At 36.5% G+C, this 24,169-nt stretch overlaps 1 protein-coding gene across 3 annotated transcripts in view; it reads left to right on the top strand.

The window, feature by feature from the left end:
- MYO9A (myosin IXA) overlaps positions 1-24,169 on the top strand; it is a 271,712-nt gene that overhangs the window by 38,120 nt on the left and 209,423 nt on the right. For all 3 annotated transcript variants that reach the window (XM_081129792.1, XM_081129790.1, XM_081129791.1), the window contains exon 2: positions 15,099-16,009. In XM_081129792.1, the coding sequence (XP_080985918.1) occupies positions 15,170-16,009 (840 nt within the window). In that variant the 5' untranslated portion in view covers positions 15,099-15,169. The remainder of the gene's footprint in view (positions 1-15,098; positions 16,010-24,169) is intronic.

The following is a 24,169-nucleotide window of genomic DNA, read 5'->3' as shown; positions in this document are numbered from 1 at the left end:
AGGGAACCATGCTTCTGAAGTTTATAATCATAGATTTATTTTATCTGTTTGTGAACTTCATATAAATGGAATAATATAGTATCTATCTTTTTGTATCTGCTTTTTTCACTCATCATTATGTTTGTGAGATTCATATTGTTGAATCAGCAGTTTGTTCTTTTTTAATGCTATATTATTGTATTCCATATATTAATTTTATTGATGTACATTTTGATTGTTTTCGTTTTTTTGGCTATTTTATGAGTGACGTGGTAATGAACATTCTTGCACATATCTTTTAGTGGACATAAGCCATTTTGGTGGAGTTTTGGTAGTATCTCATTGTGATTTTGATTTGCATTTCTCTGATGACTAATGATGTTGTATTAATCAACTATTAATGCTTAATAACCGACCTGAAAATTGCCAGTGATGTACAATAGTATTTATTTGTTGGTCATGATTTTGTGGGTCAGCTGGGACAACTCTGCTCTGTATCTATCATCTTCCTACTGGGACTAGTAAGCTAGATCAGGCATGTTCTCATGGTGGCGACATAAGTACAAGAAGGCATACCTAGCTGGCCAAGCATATTTCAAGACCTTGTTTATATCATATCTGCTAATCTCCCACCCTCCAAACTAAGTCATGTGGCTTAGTCCAAATTCAAGGCATAGTAAGGTATACTTCTCCAACAGACATGAAGATAGGTAGTGAATATATTTGAATAATCTACAACAGATGAGTTCTTTTTCATGTTCTTATTGGTCATTTAGATAACCTCCTTTCTTAAGAGCTGCTCTTTCATATATATTGCTTGGCATGCTTATTGTATCAGTAACATTAACAACTCCATAGAAAGGACTTTGATTATTTGCTCATTTAAAAAAATATATATATCTTTATTGATTTCAGAGGGAGGACGGGAGAGAGAGAGAGAGAGAGAGAGAGATCAATGATGAGTCATTGATTGGCTGCCTCCTGCATGCCCCCTACTGGGGATCGAGCCCGAAACCCAGGCATGTACCCTGATTGGGAATCGAACTGTGATCTCCTGGATCATAGGTCAATGCTCAACTGCTGAGCCCTGCTGCCGGACTGATTACTTGCTCATTTTTAAAGCCAAACATTATCAAATTATTGTTGAAAATAGCTCTTATAGGAAGTCAAATAATGAAAATAGGTGAGAAAATTATAGAAAAAGGAAACCAGCTGTGGATACCTCTGATGAAAAAGACAAGCCTTTTACCCTTTAGTAGGAAATTCAGACAATAAACAAAAGACAAATATAATTCTAGGTATTGCATCACGTTCTTTGATAAAAATAAATTAGGATCTAAGGAGAATAAAGTGGTGAGTTATTTTAGATATGGTAGTAAAGAAAATCCTCTCTGTCCAGTTGACATTTGAGCAGAAACCTCAGTGATGTGAAAGAAGGTCCAGACAGGCAAGAGAGAGCAGGAAGTGCAAAGGTCCTGAAGCAGGAAAAAACTTAAACACAGATAAAAGACCACTGAGGGTGGAGTGGAGTGGAGTGAGGGAAGGATGAAGTTAGGCCACAGTAAGAGGTTTCCATTTTATTTGTGTTATGGAGAGCCACTGAGGGTTTGTGAATCTGAGAGTGAGTGACATGATCTGATTTACCATTAAAAGGCTGACTGCATGTTTTATATAAATAACATAGACTGTAGTGGAGCAATGATAGAAGCAAGGATATCATACTCTTTCACTAATTCAGATGAGAGACTGGTTGTAGAGATGGGAATGTTAAAAAAAAAGAAAAAAAAAAGATTCAGGATATAGTTTAAAGATAGACCAGTATTGTTTACTGATGGATTGAATATAAGAGAAATTACAAGGGAAGGGATGGGAAAATTTTTATAGCAATGCATTGGTTAGGGTAGGCTAACTGTTGTAACTAAACAACTCCTAAATATCAGTGGCTCTGCACAGTAAAATTTTATTTATTTACACCACAGTTCAATGTAAATGAATGGAGGTGGGGTGATGGTGAGCATTTTTCTTCATGTAGTCATTTTGGGCCCAGGGTCCTAGTGGCTCTGTATCTTTTAGGACCTTAGAGCTTTTCCCTGGATCATCTCCATTGTTCCAGCAGACAAAGAAAGGCACACCCTTTCTTAGGGGCTTTTATTGACTCAGCCTGAAGGGGATGTTCATTTCCCCTGCCCACATATTATTGGTTTAGGACTTGGACACATGGCCATAGGTAACTAACTGCAAGGAAGGTTGGGAAATATTATAGTCTAGCTATGTGTAAGAGGCTTTGGAGAGTACTGAAAAAAATCATTATAAAACGCATAGTTTGTAGAGTTAAAAAATATAAATATTTACATATGTAAATAAGTTGCATATGTGATCACACATTATTATGGTAATAGCCATATTTATTTGTGGAACATTTGAGTTGTAAGTTCTAACATAATGAAGAAACGTGAATAATTAGTTCTTGAATACCACTTTCTCAGAGTTTTTCTAAAATAAGTTCAAAATTTTTAATAGACCTCGCTCCATAAAATTTACAGCTGTACTCAAATTACTGTTGTTTTCTACCATTGGACCCTACCTTGATAATAGAGTGGTTTCTTTTTAATATGTACTGAAATAAGGTCAAAATGTTTAATAGATCTCTCCTTATAAAATTTATAGCTGTACGCAAATCACTGTTGTTTTCTACTGTTGGCCCCTGCCTTGATAATAGAATGGTCTCCATTTAATATGAACTGGTGAGGCCTTTGCTGTGATTTTTTTTTTTTTTTTTTTCTCAATCCTCATCTGGGGATATTTTTCCATTGCTTTTACATAGAGTAGAAGGGAGGGGGGGTGGAGAGAGAGAGAGAGAGAGAGAGAAAGAGAGAGAAAGAAAGAAAGAAGGAGAGAGGGAGAGAGGGAGAGGAGAGGGAAACATCAATGTGAGAGACATATCGATTGGTTGACTCCTACACGCTCCTGGACCAGGTCTGGGGAACAAACCTGCAACCCAGGTATGTGCCCTTGACTGGGAATTGAACCCGCCACCTTCTGTTGTGTGGGCTGACGTTCTAACCACTCAGTCACATTGGCCAGGGCTTGAGTGATTTTTTTTCTATAGTGAAGCTAGATTTTTATTTTTCAGAAATACATTTGCCTGATTCTATCCTTCCACTTCTTTTGTTACTGAACGATAATGTATGATTCTATTTACTAATATTCATCAATAGATTCCTGTGATAAAGCAAATATAAAGAAAAAGGATTCTTTGTTTTTGGAAAATAACCTTAAGAACTTGATAAAGAAGTAAAATCAACAGTATGTATTTTTGAAAATTAAATTTTATTAGCACACAGATGCAAAACACACTGCATTAAAAATTGTTAGTTGTTTTATCTTTTTAACCGAACTTCTAATTCAAAGGAAACTCTGTAATTTCTAACTTTGTTTTCTTTCTTCATAGTTTTCCTCTATAATTAGTCTCTTCTAACTCAGTCCAGTGAATAACATCAGACGCTGGCCTATTCTGAACCACACCCTACTGACCACAGCAACTGTCTACCACATTGTTTCCCTCTGTTAGTATATACTTTTAAAATAACTACTTTAGGATAGAGAATAAAAAGTATTAATTTTCTTTATAAAAGATACAGCGATGTCTGGTTGCTATGTAAGTACCAGTAATGTGCTGATTCTTTGTATGTATAGTTTTATTTCCACATTTATCCCCACATTGTTATTGCATAATCTCCTTTTCTCCGCTGATTTGAAATGCCATCTTTATCATAAATTTCATATATTTCTTTGCTCTCTTTAAACCTTAATTTCCTGACTTGAAAGGTTTGTTCCCTGTCTTAGAGAATTGCTAGTCAACTCAAGTGAGGTAATGTACTTCAAGCTTACTTTTGGTGAAAACTATAAAAGGAAATTTTGAAGAGTTCCCAAAAGCCTAACATTTTTGTCTGTTTTTACATATGTATACCTTTACATACAATTTTATATTTTGTGGTTTTTCATTTGGCATTATATTGTATATCCCTTGCCATATTTTTTCATGACTGACATTACAAGTATCCTTCACTATCCAATTGTTTAATTCTACACTTTGAATTGTGAATTTGGATGTCAGGTGGGTACTGCCCTTTTTCATGTTTGGTTTCTCAAGTTTGGATAGCAAATAGCACGATAGTAAAGGAAGTATCCAAAAGTTTATTTAAATATATTTGTTTCCTGAATTTAGAGCTAGATTTTTAGATATCAGGAATTTGGATAACAAAGGATTCCTATATTCTCAAAGGGTATTGCACTGAGATGCTGTGTATTGTAGTGGGTTCTTTTGATTTCGGAGTACAGAAACCCAACTCACGGTGGCTTAGGGCATAAAAGGGAATTGATTAGCACGGTTAACAAGGAAGTTCAGTGGTTGAGTTTATTTGAGTCACAGCTGGATTCAGTGGCCCAGTGTGTGTGTGTGTGTGTGTGTGTGTGTGTGTGTGTGTGTGTGTGTGTGTGTGTGTGTTCATTCTCTCTTACTACAGAGAGGCTCTTTTTATGCATTCAGGGAAGATGACTGCCAGTAGCTCTAGGTTTACAGTAGTCCCCCTTATCCATGGGGCATATGTTCCAAGACCTCCAGTGGATGCCAGAAATCATGAGTAGTATGGAACCCTATATATACTGTTTCCCCATACATACAGACCTATGATAAAGTTTAATTTATAAGTTAGGCACAGTAAGAGATTTAACAATAGCAACTAATAATAAAATAGAAAAATTATAAAAAATATTGTAATAGAAGTTATTTGAATGTGGTCTCTCTTGAAATCATTGTACTATATAGTCAGTCTTCTTATGATGTGAGATGATACAGTGTCTACATGATGAGATGAAGTTTGGTGAATGACATAGTTATTGTGATATAATGTTAGGCTACTATTGACCTTATGGCAGAAAAGGATTGTCTGCTTTAGGTGATCCTGAGCAATCAAGCCATGATGAGCTACTAAGTGACTAATGGTTGAGTAGCTTATATAGTGGACAAAAGAATGATTCACCATCCTGGGGCAGACAGAGCTGGATGGTATAAACTTTCATCACACTACTTAGAGTGGCACACAATTTAAAACTTATGAATTATTTACTTCTGGAATTTTGCATTTAACAGTTTTGGACAGTGGTTAACTTTAGTAACTAAAACTATAGAAAGTGAAACTGTGGATAAGTGGGGTACTAATGTACATCTTTCTAGATTAGCAGCCCTAGTTGAAAAAAAAATACTTCTTTTTTATTAGTTGCAGCAAAGTTTTGGTATAGTGAGCCACCACCGTCTCACTAGGGTGAATGGAATAAACTGACTGGGCCTGGCACACAATTAATACCACCCTTCTACCCTAACTGGGGGTGAGTTTGATTCATTTAAACTGTGTCAAAAGACCACCAGAAGAAAGTATAGATTACCTACTGTGCAGATTAAATTGATAGCTATCCAGGTACCTATGTTATAGTGTGCCATATGGTAACTTATATCTTCCATCACCTTTTCTTAAAAAAATTTATCTTTATTATTGTAAGTTCTACAGATGTCCCCCTTTCCCCCATTGATCCTTTCCTCTCTGGACCCCTCCCCCTAGGCCTTTGCTACACTATTGTCTGTGTCCATGGATTATGCAAATGTGCATATAAGTTCTTAGGTTAATCTCTTCTTACCCACCTACTCACCTCTGCTTTCCCTCTGAGAATTGTCAGTCTATTCCATGCTTCTATGTCTCTAGATCTATTTTGTTCATTAGTTTATTTTGCTCATTAGATTCCACGTATGAGTAAGATCATGTGATATTTATCTTTTTCTGACTGGCTTATTTCGCTTAGCACAATTCTCTCCAGGTCCCACCATGCTGTATCATAGGGTAAGGGATCCTTCTTTTTTTTTTTTTTTTTTTAATATATACAGCTGCATAGTATTCCATGGTGTAAATGTCTGAGAAGATGTTTGATATTATTTCAATCTACTTGAACTTGTAGAGACTTGTTTTGTGTCCTAACATGTGGTCTGTCTTTGAGAATATTCCACAAGCACTCGAGGAGAATGCATATTCTGCAGTTTGGGGGTGAAATATTCTGTAAATGTCATTTAAATTTATCTGATCTAGTGTGTCATTTAGAGTCACTGTTTCCTTGTTGATTTTTTTGTCTGGAAGATTTATCTAGTAGAGTCAGTGGGGTGTTAAAGTCTTGTACTATGACTGTATTGCTGTCTATCTCTCCTTTAAAGTACTTCAGAAGTGTTTTTTTTCACCCTGTGTGAGTCTTTTTTTCTGAAGTGGGTCTCTTGTAGACAGTATATATTTGGGTCTTGTTTTCTTACCCATTCAGCTATCCTTTGTTTTTGATTGGAGCATTTAATCTATTTATATTTAAGGTTATTGTTGATATGTACTTACTATATTGCCATTTTATTTCTTTATGCCTATGTTTCTCATTCTCTCTATTTCAACTTCTTATTACAGCAACACCTTTAACATTTCTTGCAATGTTGGTTTGGTGGTGATTTTTTTGGTCTGGGGAGCTCTTTAATTCCACCATCTATTTTGAATGATAGCTTTGCTGGATAGATTAGTCTTGGTTTCAGGTCCTTGTTTTGCATTACCTTGAATACTTCATGCCATTCCCTTCTGTCAGAAGTCAGCTGACAGCCTTATGGGATCTCCTTTGTAGGTAACAGATTGCTTGTCTCTTGTTGCCTTTAAGATTCTCTGTCTTGAATTTTTAGCATTTTAATTATGATGTGTCTGGGTGTGGACCTCTTTGGGTTCTTCTTGCTTGGGATTCTCTGTGCCTCCTGAACTTGTGTAACTTTTTCCTTGACCAGGTTAGAGACATTTTCTGCCATTATTTCTTCAAACAGGTTCTCTAACCCTTGCTTACTTTTTGACCTCTTCTGGCACTCCTGTGATGAAAATGTTGTTATGTTTCATGTTGTACCACAGCTCCCTTAAACTATCCTCCTGTTTTTTAATTGTTTTTTCTTTTTGGTTCCTCTGATTGAGTGATTGGTTTCTACCCAGCCTTCTAATTCATTGATCTTCAGCTTCCCCTAATCTGCTGTTTATTCCTTCCAATGTATTTTTTATTTCTACTATGTCATTCTTAATTTCTTTCATTGTTTCCATTTCATTTCTCATGCTGTTGAGCATCCTTATGACCAGTATTCTGAACTCTATATCTGATAGATTGCTTATCTCCACTTCATTTAGCTCTTCTGGAGAATTCTTTTGTTCTTTCACTTGGGGCTTTTTTTTTTGTCTTCCCATTTTGGCTGCCTGTTTGGATTTGTTTCTATATAGTAGGTAGATCTACTAGGACTCCCAGTCTTTTGGATTGTCTCTGATGCAGGCCAATATCATACACTGTTTGTGACTGGCCTTGAGTACCCTATTTGAAGCCTTCCATACTCCACAGCTTGTGATTTCCTCTGCTTGGGCTTGGGGGCTGGGTGTGTTTGGACAAGACCAACATGTGCACCAAGGTCAGCTTTTCCAAGTCCTGAGTCCAGAGGCAAATCAGGCAAAGACTCAAAGCATCCAGAGGCTGACCGCCACCCAGTCTCTTAATGAGCCTCAGACTGTAGAAACTGCACAGGGTAGGGTGAGAGGTTTTTCCAGCAGGGTGGAAAAACTCTTAAAAGCTGTACGGAAGGTAAACATCTGCCTAAGAAAGATGTCATCTGCTTATGGGGGACTCAGCACAGGAATCCAGATTGCCGCCCTCTGAGCTCTATTCCCCTAGCCAGCATCCCTAGATTTGCCTCACAGAGCTCCAGTTTACTCTGCCCTCCCTTTGCCGAAGCCCAAGGTGAGAGGCTACACATGAAAGTTTGTGCACTGGACCTTTAAGAGGGTGCCTGCATTTCCAGCTGTCTCTCCCTGAAGGTAGAAACCCTTCTGCTTTTCACAGCTAGATGTTGTGTGTGCACCTTTCTCAGTTCTGGTGCTCTGAGCTGGGATGCTAAGCTTGGGTTTTAGACCCCAGAGTTTTCAGTGGGAACCCCCCAAAGCTGAGATATCCCTGTGGAACTTCAGCTGCAGCCTGTGGGAGTCCAGTCAGCCCTCTTGCACCTCCACACTTCCTTCCAGTCTCTATTCGGTCTCCACTTTTTGTCCTTGGTTATGAAGGTGCTCTCCAGCCAGTTTTCAGTTATAGTTGACTATTCAGGATGGTTTTTCTATATTTTAGTTGTAATTCCAGTTTGGTCCTGGGAGAGTGCCAGTATAGCTTCCATACAATCATCTTGGATTTTCCATTACCTCTTCTTTAGTTGAAATACTAGGAAATGGTTTTCTTTCTGCACCCAATTTGGCTTTGACAATACTATATGTAAAAGGGGGTGGTACCTACATCTTATCTAGTGATGGAGATCAACTGACATGTACTTTTGTCGAATCTTATCTGAAAAGCTGTTTCTCAACCCATTTTTTTTTTTTCCAGAAGAAATAGTGAAAAGCACCTTTCTACTTAAAAAATTTTTTTAAAAATTGATTTCAGAGAGAAGGGAGACGGAGAGAGAGAGAAACATTAATGATGAGAGTGAGTCATTGATTGGCTGCCTCCTACACGCTCCCTACTGGGGATCCAGCCTGCAGCCTGGGCATATGCCCTGACTGGGAATTGAACTGAGATCTCCTGGTTCATGGATCGACGCTTAACTACTGAGCCCTGCCTGCCGGTTGACCTTTCTACTTTTGAGCTAAGTCTCATTTAGTCTTCCTTACCAAAGAGTCTTGCCTTATCAGTTAAATCCTTTTTTATTAATAGAGCCTGCAACCTGGACATGTTCCCTGATCAGGCATCCAACTGGCAACCTTTAGGTGCACTAGACGACACTCAACCAACTGAGCAACATTGTCCAGGGCAGACCTTTTTTTTCTTATGTTTTCAGTTTCTGCTTTCTGCTTGATTCTATTTATAGCCATAAAGATGTGTTCCCAAGCCCCTAACAAACATTTTACTCATACTTCTCTTTAATTTGTAGAATATTTGATCAATACCCATTAGTCTACTTACTTGCCAATCTGTTACTTCCTCCTTAACTTATAGCCTTTTTCTGTTTCTTACTTTTCAGGGTTACCAGTGATATCCAGAGACTTTTGTCTCAGGCCTAAACCTATAATTATACCATATAAGGACTAAAAGGGACCTAAGAGATATTTAAGTCAGTTTTCTTTTTTTATTTTGCTTGATGTTATTTTAGATTATACCAACTTTCTTTTGGCTAGAATTTACATGGTATCTCTTCTCTCTTTTTTCTCTCGTATTCTGTTTTCTCATATTACAGATGTGTGTCTATTGAAAAAAGTATATAGTTGGATTTTAAAAATCCAGTCTGACAATTGTCTTTTAATTGGAGCATTTACTCTTTTTTTTTTTTTTTTAAATATATCTTTATTGATTTCAGAGAGAGGAAGGGAGAGGGAGAGAGAGAGCTAGAAACATCAGTGATAAGAGAGTCATTGATGTGCTGCAGCCCGCAACCCGGGCATGTGCCCTGACCGGGAATCGAACCCCTATCTCCTGGATCCTAGGTTGATGCTCAACCGCTGAGCCACACCTGGCTGGGCTGGAGCATTTACTCTTAATACAGTAACTGGTATATTTAACTTGCTTTCCATTTGTTCCATCTGTTTTAACCTTCCGCTTTGTTGCCTTTTTTTTTTTTTTGAATTGATTATTTATCATTCCATTTTTTCACTCTGCTAGTTGGGAAGTTATACTTTTTTTCTAATTTTTAGTGGTTACACTAAAATAGGGTTCTGCAGACTTTCTCTTTTAAAACTACATACTAGCCTGGCCGGGCGTGGCTCAGCGGTTGAGCGTCGACCTAGGATCCTAGGCAATCAGGGTTCGATTCCCGGTCAGGGCACATGCCCAGGTTGTGGGCTTGATCAATGACTCTCTCATCATTGATGTTTCCATCTCTCTCTCCCTCTCCTTTCCTCTCTCTGAAATCAATAAAGATATTTAAAAAAAACAAACAAAAAACTACATACTAAACATATTTGGCTCTGTGTACATACGGTCTCTATCACAACTACTCAGTTCTGCCATTGTAGTACAAAAATCCATAGATAATAGGTAATTATAAATTATATATAAAGAACTGGGTAAAATCATCCATGTAGAAGAGCACTGGGTTGAGATCAGAAACAGAGAATTTTTAAATTTTTTTAAATCCTCACCTGAGGATATTTTTTCGATTGCTTTTCAGAGACAGTGGAAAGGACAGAGAGAGAGAGGGAAACGTCAATGTGAGATATAGACACATCGATTGGTTGCCTCCTGCATGTTGCCGGACCCAGAGCCGGAGGTCAAGCCTGCATCCAAAGTATGTGCTTTTGACCAGAATTGAATCCCAGACCCTTCAGTCCACAGGCCTGTGCTCTAACCACTGAGTCAAACCAGCTAGAACTGAGAGAATATTCGTTTTTCTTTCTTTCTTTTTTATTTGTTTATTTTTTAACATCTTTATTGATTTCAGAGAGAGGAAAGGAGGGGGGGAGAGAGAGAGATAGAAACATCAATGATGAGAGAGTCATTGATGGGCTGCCTAGCCCGCAACCTGGGCATGTGTCCTGATCGGGAATCAAACCCCGATCTCCTGGATCCTAGGTCGATGCTCAACCGCTGAGCCACGCCTGGCCGGGCAGAATATTCTTTTTTAAAAAAGATGTCTTTATTGATTTCAGAGAGAGGAAGGGGAGGGAGAGAGAGAGAGAGAGAATCATCAATGATGAGAGAAAGTCATTGATCGGCTGCCTACTGCACACCCAGTGCTGGGGATCGAGCCCAAAACCCTGGCATATGCCCTGACCGGGAATTGAATCTCAATCTCCTGGATCATAGGTTGATGCCCAACTGCTGAGCCATGCCGACCGGGCTGAGAGAATATTTTTATTTTTAAAGCGAGGTACCATAGTGGAATAGGAGTTGTAAATAGTCCATCAGAAAGAGTGAGCCTATTTGTAATATTGCAAGAAAAATAATTGTCATGTGAGGGCAGTTTCAAGAATGAGAAGGTGGCCACTTCAGTTAAATGCCATAGTGTGGTGTGTTAGGATGAGGATTGAGAAGAGGCTCTTGGATTTGGCAGCTTTTTGGTAATTGGTGACATTTTCAAAGAACATTGGCAGTAGCTTGCTAGGTGGGAACAGTGGTAAGGGAGTGGAGAGCAGAAATATACACCCGTTGATTCCCACATAGTATATTCTAGACCAGCAATAACAGAAGTGCCTAGATTTCCCAACCTTAGAAACATTATTGGGCCTATAAATGTAAATTTTAAAAATGTTTCCCAGATGATTCTGATAAACACTCATGGGTTGCTGTCAAGATGGATTTGTGATATTTTGAGGCAACCCCTTTTTTCAGACACAAAGCAATTACTGATAAAGTAACAAAAAGACAAAACCAAATGGACATAAATGGGGCTCAAAAAAAGATAAACATTCTTATGTTTCAGAAATGGAATAGAACGCAAAGCAGTGAGTGAGGCCGTGGCTGTTAGCCTAGCCTGCAGGTAAAGCAGCAGAGGTTTGGCTGCTTTGTTGTAAATGGGGAAGAGTTATTGCAGTTGGAAACCATGGGCTCCTCTGATGAAAAATATATTTCTGAGTTTATTTCTAGGGCTGCCATATTGTGCACCTTTAGAGATCAGACTGTAGTTTTGCAGTGCATCTCCTGGTAGTGCAGGGCACAGCTTGCTTGACTGGAAGGAGTAGCTTTGCTGCTGACTGGTGCCAGAATCCACAGTTTATATGACACCATATTCCTAGAGATTCAGGAGAATGTAAGCATAGCTTTACAACTAGGAACCTGCCAGCTGAGAGCATATCCTTACTGTTACTTCAGGACAGCTCTCCTGATTTGAAAAGACTAACTGTAAGAGAAATACTTATGAGATAATTGGGGAAATTGAACACTGACTAGTGATATTAAAAATTGTTAATTTTTAGCCCTGCCAGTGTGGCTCAGGTTAAGAGGTCATGGGTTCGATTCCCATTCAGGGCACATGCCTGGGTTTTGGGGCTTGTTCCCCCAGTAGGGGGCGTGGAGGAAGCAGCCAATTGATGTTTCTCTCTCATTGGTATTTCTTTCTCTCTCTTCTCCCTTCCCCCTTCTTTAAAAAAATCAGTAAAAATATTTTTTAAAAATTAAAAAAAATAGTTAATTTTAAAGGTACAATTAATGGTCTTGAGGTTATGTTTTAAAAAGTGGTAAATAGTGGTAAGTGTATGAAACACAAAAAAATCTCTCAAGCCTGGCCAAGCGTGGCTTAGTGGTTGAGCATCAACCTGGGATCCAGGAGATTGTGGTTCGATTCCTTGTCAGGGCACATGCCCGGGTTGTGGGCTTGATCCCCAGTTGTGGGTGTGCAGGAGGCAGCCGATCGGTGAGAACTCTGTCATCATTGATGTTTCTATTTCTCTCTCTCTCTCTTCCTCTCTTTGAAATCAATAAAAATATATTTAAAAAAAAAATTTATCAAAAAGTGCAACTGTAAAGCTGAATTCTCAAACAAATTAAGCCATCTAATGCTGAACAAGAGAAGAAATAAAATCAATCAGAAGAGCAGTTTACTCTGGATGACATTAAAATATTAGTTTGTTTGGAAAATATCAAATTATATGTTTAGGACTTTCAAGGAGATAAGTGAACAACTAATATCCCTTAAATTAAAACAATTATGAAATTTAAATAGGGAGAGAAAAGGTCAGGTGGATATGAAAATGACAAACCTTAGAAGTGAAAACTAGTATAAATAAAAATAATAACAACATGGTGTTCATGAATGGGAAGTCAATAGGGTGTCAGTTTTTTACAATATTAATTTATAAAATCAATGCAGTATCAAACTGCCAAAATAATGTTTTATGATGGCTGATACGTGGCTCCTTAAAATTCTTACAGCAGAGTAAAGAGTGAAAGTAGCATTAAAGAAGTCCCAGCTGATTTGGCTCAGTGCTTAGTGTTTTCCCATGGACTGAAGGGTCTTGGGTTTGATTCTGGTTAAGGGCACGTACCTCGGTTGCAGGCTCGATCCCTGGCCCTGGTTGGGGTGCGTGTGGGAGGCAACCCATCTATGTGTCTCTCTCACATGGATGTTTCTCTCTGTCCCTTCCACTGTCTCTGAAAAGCAATGGAAAAGTATCCTCAGGTGAGGATTAAATAAATAAAAAAACATAAAAAACAAACTGAAGCAATTATAGCAATTTTTAAACTTGTTGAATTTGGGTGGTAGGTAGATAGCTGTTTTTTATATGTTCTATAATACTTTCTGCATTTGAAAGATCATCTAGGAAAAAGGTTAAAAACAAAGTTTATTAGAGGACTTTGACAAATTTGTAGCAGTATGAGAGAGTAGTAATTGAAGGTACTTTAAAAAAACACACAGCATCTTTATATGTTAAAGGATGAAATATGTCAAAAGGGAAAGATTAATAACACACAAGAGTGGTTTTTGATGGGGCAAGTTACTGATGGAGATGTTAAGAAATGGATTTTATGAGCCCTGGAAAGGATGAGGCACATGTTTTCTCTGTAGGTAGGAATGGAAGAACAGAGATGAAATGAAAAGAGGAATGCATTTTGAATTGGAGAAATCATTTAAAGGAAATCACTATTTTCTCAGTGAGATATAAAAGTTGTATTCATTTTTCTAGAGGTGTGATATATGAGAAGATTGGAAGGATATGCAGAATACTGGTAAGTAATGAAGTAAGGTTAGATTAAAAAGGTAACTGAAGGAAAAGGGAAAATTGAATTAGATTTGTAATGGTAACTAGTTGTATAATTTTGTCAGTTTTGTTCAGCAAGCCAAGGGCAGATCTTTTTTGTTTTGTTAATACTCACCTGAGGATATTTTTTCCATTGCTTTTTAGAGCGAGTGGGAGGGAGGGAGGGAAGGAGAGAGAGAAACATGGATGTGAGAGAGACATATCAATTGGTTGCTCCCCCCCACATGCTCCCCCCGCCCACATGCTCCCCCGCGCCCACACACATGCTCCCTCGCTGGGGCCAGGGATTGAACCGGTAACCCAGGTATGCAAGCTGACACTCTTAACCACTGAGGCACACTGGCAGGGCAAGGGCAGGATCTTTTTGTTGCATCCTTCACCTCTCCACCTTAAGGAAGTTAGAGAGTCAAGAGTATAGAAGTCTTGTCCAGCCGGGCGTGGCTCAGTGGTTTGAGCATCGACCTAGGATCCAGGAAATCGAGGTTAGATTCCTGGTCAGGGCATATGGCGGGGTTGCATGCTCGATCCCCAGTTGGGGGTGTGCAGGAGGCGGCTGATGAATGACAACTTTCTCATCATTGATGTTGCTATCTTTCTAGCTCCCTCTCCCTTTCTCTCTCTGAAATCAATAAAAGATATATTTTTTAAAAAAGTATAGAAGTCTTTGAAAATATGTTTTTTAGCAGGTGTTTCTTAGCTCATTATTAAATTAAAATAGCTTAATTTCTTTGATCTCATCATCTTACTGTTTTTAATTTCACAAAAGTTGCTCCATCAATGGCATTTTTTCTTGTTTTTGCTGTGCAGGGTGATTAGATTTGTGTGATTATTCTGTCCATCTTAATCAGTCTTCAGAGAGGCTCTTCTGTCCATCTTAATCAGTCTTCAGAGAGGCTCTTCAGATATAAAGAAAGAACCTGATTCTAATCTCAGGTACTTTAGAAACATTTGAGATAGTAGAAGACAAAATAATTTTTATTTGTACTCCTTGGATTTTGATTTATTAACATAATAAAATTGAAACAATTTTGGCAAGTTGCTTTTCTAGAAAGTGTCTACATTTAGACAATAAAATGTAATATTATGTGGTTTCAATGAGATCATTTTTAAGACTGTTCCTCCTGAGCACCCTTCTAGTTCCTAGATGGGATGTTGCCCAATTCATGAATCACTCAATACAGCTAATTAGATCTTTTAAAAAAAAAAAGACTTTCTATACTAAGAGTTAGGATTTTATGTTCTAAAATGTAATCAACATGATTGTTAAGTCTTTCTTTTTTGAGCATCAAAAAGCAATGATTGTATAATATGACTTCTAAGTTTTTTACAATTTTTATGTTACAGTTCTTTTGCCACGAAAATGGTTTGCACAACCTTGAACACGTACTATTCATGCTGATGGGACAGGATTCAATATGAATATAAATGATGGAGGAAGACGACGCTTTGAGGATAATGAACATACATTACACATATATCCTGGGACAATTTCAGAAGGGACAATCTATTGTCCAATTCCTGCCAGAAAAAACTCCACAGCTGCTGAGGTGATTGACTCTCTTATAAACAGACTTCATCTTGACAAAACAAAATGTTATGTTCTAGCAGAGGTAAAGGAATTTGGTGGAGAAGAATGGATACTCAATCCAACAGACTGTCCAGTTCAACGAATGATGTTGTGGCCCAGAATGGCTCTGGAAAATCGCCTATGTGGAGAGGACTACCGCTTTCTTCTAAGAGAAAAAAATCTTGATGGATCAATCCATTATGGTAGTCTTCAGTCATGGCTACGGGTAACAGAAGAACGTCGCAGGATGATGGAACGGGGTTTTCTTCCACAGCCTCAGCAGAAAGACTTTGATGATTTATGTAGCTTACCTGATTTGAATGAGAAAACTCTCTTAGAAAATCTACGAAATCGCTTTAAGCATGAAAAAATTTATACCTATGTTGGCAGTATTCTAATAGTTATTAACCCATTCAAGTTTCTTCCTATTTATAACCCCAAATATGTCAAAATGTATGATAATCACCAATTGGGAAAACTTGAGCCCCACATTTATGCTGTAGCTGATGTAGCTTATCATACCATGCTTCAGCGCAAAAAGAATCAGTGCATTGTGATTTCTGGAGAGAGTGGTTCTGGGAAGACTCAAAGCACAAACTTTCTTATTCACCACCTTACTGCTCTCAGTCAGAAGGGATTTGCCAGTGGAGTAGAACAAATTATTCTTGGAGCTGGACCAGTACTTGAGGTGTGTAGAAATACTTTTCTTACTCCTAAACATGTCTTTAAAAAATAAAAAATAAAAGTCTGGTAGATGTGAGAAAATGAAACTAAATTGAAGTATAGATGTCATAAATTACCAAGGAAAAGTGGAAGATGGGGCAGCAAAAATGGCAGTGTGGAAGATAGTGGCAATATTTTTTTCTAAGGGTGTTTTTAGGTCATAGTGATGCAAAATAGAGAAGTGATTGGAGTCATGTGTATATATAGATATCCCCCGTAAAGGGCGATAGCAGGGGCAAAACTGTAATAGGGTTGTGGAAGTAGGTGGTTGGGGGAAATAGTCTTGTCAGTATATCTGTATCTTGGCAACCTTAACATCTGTGCCTACCATTGAAATTCTGAGAGTTCACTTTTGAAAATGTAGAGAATGTGATGTAATTCCTTTTAGCTCTGTAATGTTTTGGAAATAATATTATCAAGGGTAGAAAGGAAAGAAAATATACTGTTTTTGTTTTAGAGCTGAAAGGGAAAGGTAATATTTCTTAGTTGATTTTTTAAAGAGAGATATTGTGAGGTATAATTGAGATACAGTGAACTGCACATATTTAAATTGTACAGTTTGATAAATTTTGACATATGTACATATCCATTAAATCACCACCATAGTCACGATACTGAGCATATCCATTATCCTTAAAATTTTGTCATATCTCTTTGTAATAGCTCTCTCACACCACTTCCAGTCCACTCATCTACAAGAAACCACTTACGTGGTTTGTGTTACTATAGATTAGTTTGTATTTTCTGCAATTTCATATAAATGGAATTTTACTATGTAATTATACTATGTGTTCTCTCTTATGTTTGACTTCTCTTACTCAATATAATTAAGATTCATCCATGTTGTGTGTGTCAAAAATTTATTTCTTTTGATAAGGTAGTATTTCATTGTATGGATATACCACATTTTGTGTATCCATTCACCTGTTGATGGACAGACATATAGGTTGTTTCCAGTTTTTGGCTTTTACACATAAAACTGTATACAAGATCTTGTGTGGACATATACTTTCCTTTCTCTTGGAAATACCTAAGAGTGGAGTGACTGGGTCATATGATAGGTGTACGTTTAACTTTTTAAGAAACTTCCAGACTTTTCTAAAGCGACTGTACATACCATTTTATATTCCCACCAAGCAATGTGTAACAGGTCAGTACTCCATATCCTTGCTGATGCTTGATATGGTCACATTCTATATATGCTGCATTTTCTTTATCCATTCATCTGTCAATGGACACTTAGATTGTTTCTATTTCTTGGCTACTGAATAATGCTACAATGAACATAGGAGTGAGGATATCTCTTCTAAGATAGTGATTTCATTTCTTTCAGATATATTCCCAGAAGTAGAATTTCTGGATCATATGGTAGTTCTATTTTTAATTTTTTGAGGAACATCCATACTGTTTTCCATAATGGCTGCATAAATTTACATTACCCTCAATAGTGCACAAGGGTTTTCCTTTTTTCCACATCCTCACTGAGAATTGTTATCTCTTGTCTTTTGGATGCTAGTCATTCTAACAGGTTTGAGGTGATATCTCATTGTAGTTCTGATTTGTATTTCCTAATGATGAGTGATGTTGAGCATCTTTTCATATAGTTATTGGCCATTTGTAGTTCCATGAAACAAATATCTATTCAGTTTTCTGCCCATTTTAAAAATTGGGTTATTTTTTGCTATTCAGTTGTATGTGTTCTTAATATATTTTGTATATTAAGCTCTTATCAGATATATTATTTATAAATATTTCCTCCCATTAGATAGGTTGTGTTTTTATTTTGTTGATAGTTTCCTTTGCTGTGCAGAAGCATTTGGTTTGGTGTAGTCCCACTTGTTTATTTCCGCTTTTGGTGTCAAATCTAAAAAACCACTGCCAAGATCCATGTCCTAACCCAGTATTTTCTTATAGGAGATTTATGGTTTTAAGTTTTATTACATTCAAGTCTTTAATCCATTTTAAGTTGATTTTGTGTATGTTGTTACGTAGTGGTTTATTTTCAGTCTTTTGCAAGTAGTTGTTCAGTTTTCCCAGCACCATTTTCCTTCCCCCATTGTATATTCTTAGCTCTTTTGTCATAAATTAATTGATTATATATGCAGGGGTTTATTTTTGGGCTCTCTGTTCTGTTCCATTGATCTATATGTCTATATACCAGTATCATACTATTTTTGATTATTATAGCTTTATAATTTGAATCAGGAAGAGTGTGATAGTGGCAATATTTTTTTCTAAGATGTGATGTCTTCAGCTTTGTTCTTTCTCAAGACTACTTTGGCTATTCAGGATCTTTTGTAACTCCATACAAATTTTAGGATTTTTTTCTATTTCCATGAAATATGCCATTGGAATTTTGATGGAAATTGCAATGAACCTGTAAACTGCTTTGGGTACTATAGACATTTAACAGTATTAGTTCTTCTAACCCATGAGCATGGGATATCTTTCCATTTATTAACGTCTTACAGTTTTTATTGTACCGATATTTCACTTCTTTGGTAATTGCTCCCAGATTTAATCCTCTCTTAATAGTACCTTTTGAAGAGCAGAATTTTAAATTTTGATGAAGTTTAGTTTAGCCATTTTTTCCATTATGGGTTGTTCTTTTGGTATTGCATTTAAGAAAACGACTAACCACTAGGTTGCAAAGATTTTCTCGTATTTTCCCCCCATTTACATTTAGGTCTGTGGTCCATTTTGAGTTCATCTTTGTATATGGTACCAGGTATAAATCCAGTGTTTACCTATAAATATTTGTTTTAAGACTGTTCTTCACCTTATTACTTTTGTGTCTTTCGTCAAAAAAATCATTTGTCCATGTATATGTGGGTGTATTTCTGGATCCTTTCTTCTGTCCCATTGATCTTTTGTCTGCCTTTAAGCCAGTGTCACATTATTTTTATTTTATAGCTTTACAGTAATTCTTGAAATTGGGTAGTATTAGTCCTCCAGTTTTGTTTTGTTTTTCTTTTGCAGAGTTGTTTGCATATTCTAAATTCTTTGTATTTCCATATGAATTTTATAACTAAATTGCCAATTTGCCCATAAAAGCCTTTTGGGACTTTGATTGGGATAGAATTGAATCTGTAGTTCAATGTGAGGGAGATTTGACATGGTAACAATATTATTAAGCCATCTGACCCATGAACAAGTTTATTTCTCCATTAAGATCTTTTATAATTTCTGCCAGCAGTATTTTGTTGTTTCTAATATATAGGTCTTTACATCTTTGGTAAGCTGTATCTCAGTTTTTCATAAATGGTATTTTAAAATTTCAATTGTTAGTTCCTAGTATATAGAAATACAGTTGATATTGGTATATTGATACTGTATTCTACAACCTGGCAGTTGCAAATATTAGTTCTGTTTTATTTTTTAGTTTCCATTGGATTTTGCACATAGGAGATCATGTTTGTGAGTAAAAGGGCAGTTTTATTTCTTCCTTCCAATCTGAATGTCTGTTTTCCGTGCAGATTTCACTGGCTACTCCAATATAATGTGGATGAAGTGGTGAAAGCAACATTCTTGTCTTAGAGGGAAAGCATTCAGTCCTTAAATAAATTAGTACAATGATAGCTGTTGGTTTTGTGTAGATACTCATTATTAGATTGAGGTCATTCCCTTTTATTCCTGCTTTGTTTAGAGTTTTTATTAGGGATGGATGTTAGATTTTTTAAATTGATTTTAGAGAGAGAGGGGAAAGGGAGGGGAGAGAGAGAAAGAGAGAGAGAAACATTAATTTGTTGTTTCATTATTTATGCATTCATTGGTTGATTCTTATGTGTGCCCTGACCGAGGATTGAACCCACAACCTTAGGGTATTGGGATGACACTAACTTGCTGAGCTACCCGGCCAGGGCGGATATTGGATTTTTTGTCAAATGCTTTTTCTGTTGTCTGTTGAGATGGTCATATGGTTTTAAAAAAAATAGTTTGTTACATTGATGAATTACATTGATGGAATTTTGAATGGTAAACCAGCTCAGCATTCCTGGGATAAATGCCACTTGGTCATGATGTGTTATCCTTTAATCTATTGCTGATTTTGTTTGCTAAAAATTTTGTTCAGAATTTTTGCATCTGTGGTCATGAGAAATACTGTTTTCCCTAATGTCTTTTTGTGTTTGTTTGTTTTTGGTATGAGGGTAATGCAGGCCCCATGGGAAGGAGTTGTGAAGTCTTCTCTTATATTTTTGGAGGAGTTTGGAAGAGTTTGTGTAAAACTGGTGTATTTCCTTACTATCAGTGTTAGAAATTATCAATGAAGTAAGACTGTAGTGTTTTTTATTTTTATTTTTTTGTAGGAAGCCTTTATAATCAAAGTTTCAGTTTTTCAAGTAGATACAGAGCTATTTGTGCTTTTTATTTTTTTTTTGAGTGAGCTTTGGTACTATTGTGTTTTTCAAAGAAATTGCTTAATCTACGTTAAATTTATTGACATGTTTTATATAATATATATTTTTTATACAAAGCATGAGCTTTTTGTTTTATGTTTTTTTGTTGTTGTTTTGCTGTTTTATAATTCATTAACTTCAGCTTTGACCCTTATTTTTTGGTTTACATTACATTTAATGTAATTTAATTACATTACGTTTATTCTTTTAGTTTCCTAGTGTGGTATGTGAAGTCATTGATTTGAGCCCTTATCTTTCTTTTCTGATAAAGTCATTTAGTGGTGTAAAATCTTCCCTAAGTACTGCTTTAGTGACATTCCACAAATTCTATGTTGTATTTTTATTTTTATTTAGTTTGGAATATTAGCTAATTTATCTTTTGATTTTTGTGAATTATGGGTTACTTAGATTTGTCTTATTTAGTTTATAAATATTTAGATCCTGTTATTTGTAATTTATTTATCTTGTGGTTAGATAACATTGTTTGACTGGAATCCTTTAAAATTTATTGAATAGAGTATTTCTTGGTAAATATTCTGTGCACTTAAGAAGATAGTGTATTCTACTCTTCTGAGGAGGAGTTTTCAATGTGTGAGTCTTGTTAATTTGATAGTGTTGTTGAAGTCTGACACATGCTTGCTGATTTTCTTTCTATTTATTCTATAAATTATTGAGAGAGGTCTTGTTACCTCCAGCTATACTTGTAGATTTGTCCATTATTCCTCTAAGTTGTCAGGTTTTTCATCTTATACGTGAAACTCTCTTGTTGGTGCATAAACATTTATGATTATATAGATGCTTATTTTTGATTAATTTTATCATTATGAAATAACTTTTTCTCGGTAATATTTTTTACTCTGAAATCTACATTGTCTGATATTAATGTAGCCCTTTTTTCTTTTGACTTGTATTAGCAAGATATCTTCTTTTATCCTTTTATTTTTAGATTCATATTTAAAGAACTATATGTAGAGTTTATAGTTGGGATCTTGCTTTTTTGTGTAATGTGACCATCTCTGGATTTTACGTAATGTGACATTTAATGAGATTTCTGATATGGTTAAGTTTGAGTGTATCTTCTTGAATTATTTCCTATTAATCCCTTATGTTCCTTGTGCGCTTTATCTTTTCCTGCCTTCTTTTTCTCTCATTTTTCTTTTTACTATTTTGAGGTGAAATTCATATAACATAAAATTAACTATTTAAAGTGTATACTTCAGTGACATTTAGTACATTCACATTGTTATGCAACCTCTACCTCTGTCTAGTTTCAAACATTTTCATTCCAAAAGAAAACCCTAATCAGGCACTTCCCATTCTGCCCTCCCCCCCAGCCCTTGGAAACCACCAATCTGATTTCTGTCTCTATGGAATTACCTATTCCATATAAATGGAATCATACAATATGTATTCTTTGTGTCTGACTTCTTTTGTTTAGTATAGTGTTGTAAAGGTCCATTCATGTTGTGGCATATCTTTTTATGGCAGAATTATATTTCATTGTATAGACATACCAGTCTTGTTTGTCCAGTCATACATTGATGGACATTTGCGTTGTTTCCATTTTTTTGGCTATATAAATAATGTCATGACCATTCATGTACAAGATTTTGTGATGACATGTTTTCAGTTCTCTTGGGTATATACCTAGGAGTGGAATTGTGTCATGTCATAGCTGTGTTTAACTGGTTGAGGAACTTCCAAATTGTTTTCTGAAATGATTACACTATTTTACATTCCTACCAGTAATGTATGAGGGTTCCATATTCTCTACATTCTCACCAGCACTTGTTATTGATTATAATCGTCCTACTGTGTGTGAAGTGGTATCTTATTTGGTTTTGATTTGCATTTCTCTAATGACTAATGATGTTGAGCATATTTCCCACGTGCATGTTGGCCTTTTGTGTATCGTCAGTGAAGAAATGTTTATGCAAATTATTAACCCATTTAAAAATTGGATTCATTTTGTTTTACTATTGAGTTGTAAGAATTCTTTATATATTCTGTATGTGGATCAGATATATGACTTGCAAATATTTTCTCTCATTCTGTGGATCGTCTTTTCATTTTCTTGATTTTGGCCTTTAAAGCACAAAAATATTAATTTTGATGAAGAACAATTTATCTTTTCTTTAGTTACTTGTACATTTGGTGTCATTTTAAGAAATGATCGCCAAATCTAAGGTCATGAAGATTTACACCTTTGGTTTCTCTTAAGAGTTTTATACGTTAAAATTTTTATTTTATTGTGAGAGTGTTATAGATGTACTCCATTTTCCTCTTTTCCCCCCATTCACCCATCTCCCACCCCACCTCACCCCACCCCACCCCACCCCACCCTACACCACCCCACCCCACCCCACCCCACCCCACCCCACCCCACCCCACCCCACCCCACCCCACCCCACCCCAGGCCTTCACCTGTCTGTTGTCTGTGTCCGTGGGCTTATAAGTTCTTTGGTTAACTCTTCCTCCTTTCCTTCCTGCCTTCCCTCTGAGATCTGTCAGTCTGTCTCACGCTTCCATGTCTGTGGTCCTATCTTGTTTGTCAATTTATTTTGTTCCTTAGATTCCAAATATAAGTGAGATCATGTGATGTTTGTCTCTCTCTGACTGGCTTATTTTGCTTAGCATAATATTTCCCAGGTCCATCCATGCTGTCCCCAAAGGGTAAGAGATCCTTCTTTTTATAGCTGCATAGTATTCCAGGGTGTAAATGTCCCACAGCGTTTTTATCCACTCATCTACTGATGGGCACTTGGGCTGTTTTCAGATCTTAGTTATTGTAAATAGTGCTGCTATGAACATATGGGTGTGTATATTCTTTCTGATTGGTGTTTTGAGATTCTTAGAATATGTTCCTAGAAGTGGGTTCACTGGGTCGAATGGTAGTTCCATATTTAATTTTTTGAGGAACCTCCATACTATTTTCCATAGTGGCTGCACCAGTCTGCACTCTCACCAGCAGTGTACTAGGGTTCCCTTTTCTCCACATCCTCGCCAGTGCTTGTCATTTGTTGATTCGTTGATGATAGCCATTCTGACAAGTATGAAATGATACCTCACTGTGGTTTTAATTTGCATCTCTCTGATGATTAGCGACATTGAGAATTTTTTCATGTCTGTTGGCCATCTGTATGTCTTCTTTGGAAAAGTGTCTATTTAGGTCCCTTGCCCATTTTTTAATTGGATTGTTTGTCTTCCTCTTGTTGAGTTGTATGAGTTCTTTGTATATTTTGGCAATTAATCCCTTTTCAGATGTATCATTGGCAAATATGTTTTCCCATACCATGGGTTCCCTTTGCTTTTTGAGGATGGTTTCTTTTGCTGTGCAGAAGATTTTTAGTTTGATGTAGTCCCACTTGTTTATTTTTTACTTTGTTTCTCTTGCCTTAGGAGATCTATCAGTGAAAATTCCACTATGTGAGATGTCTGTGATTTTACTGCCTGTGTTTTCTTCCAGGATTTTTATGGTTTTGTGATTTACATTTAAGCCTTTTATCCATTTTGAATTTATTCATGTGTATGATGTAAGTTGGTGGTCTAGTTTCATTTTTTTTGCATGTATCTCACCAATTTTTTCAACACCATTTATTGAAGCGACTATCTTTACTCCATTGTATGTTCTTGCCTTCTTTGTCAAATATCATTTGACCATAATGGTATGGGTCTCTGCTTTGTTCTACTGATCTATAATATCTGTTCTTGTGCCAGTACCAGGCTGT

The sequence above is a fragment of the Miniopterus schreibersii genome (genome assembly GCF_964146895.1).
Source record: "Miniopterus schreibersii genome assembly, chromosome: 1".
NCBI lineage: Eukaryota > Metazoa > Chordata > Mammalia > Chiroptera > Miniopteridae > Miniopterus > Miniopterus schreibersii.
This window is presented reverse-complemented; position numbering and strand designations above follow the sequence as displayed.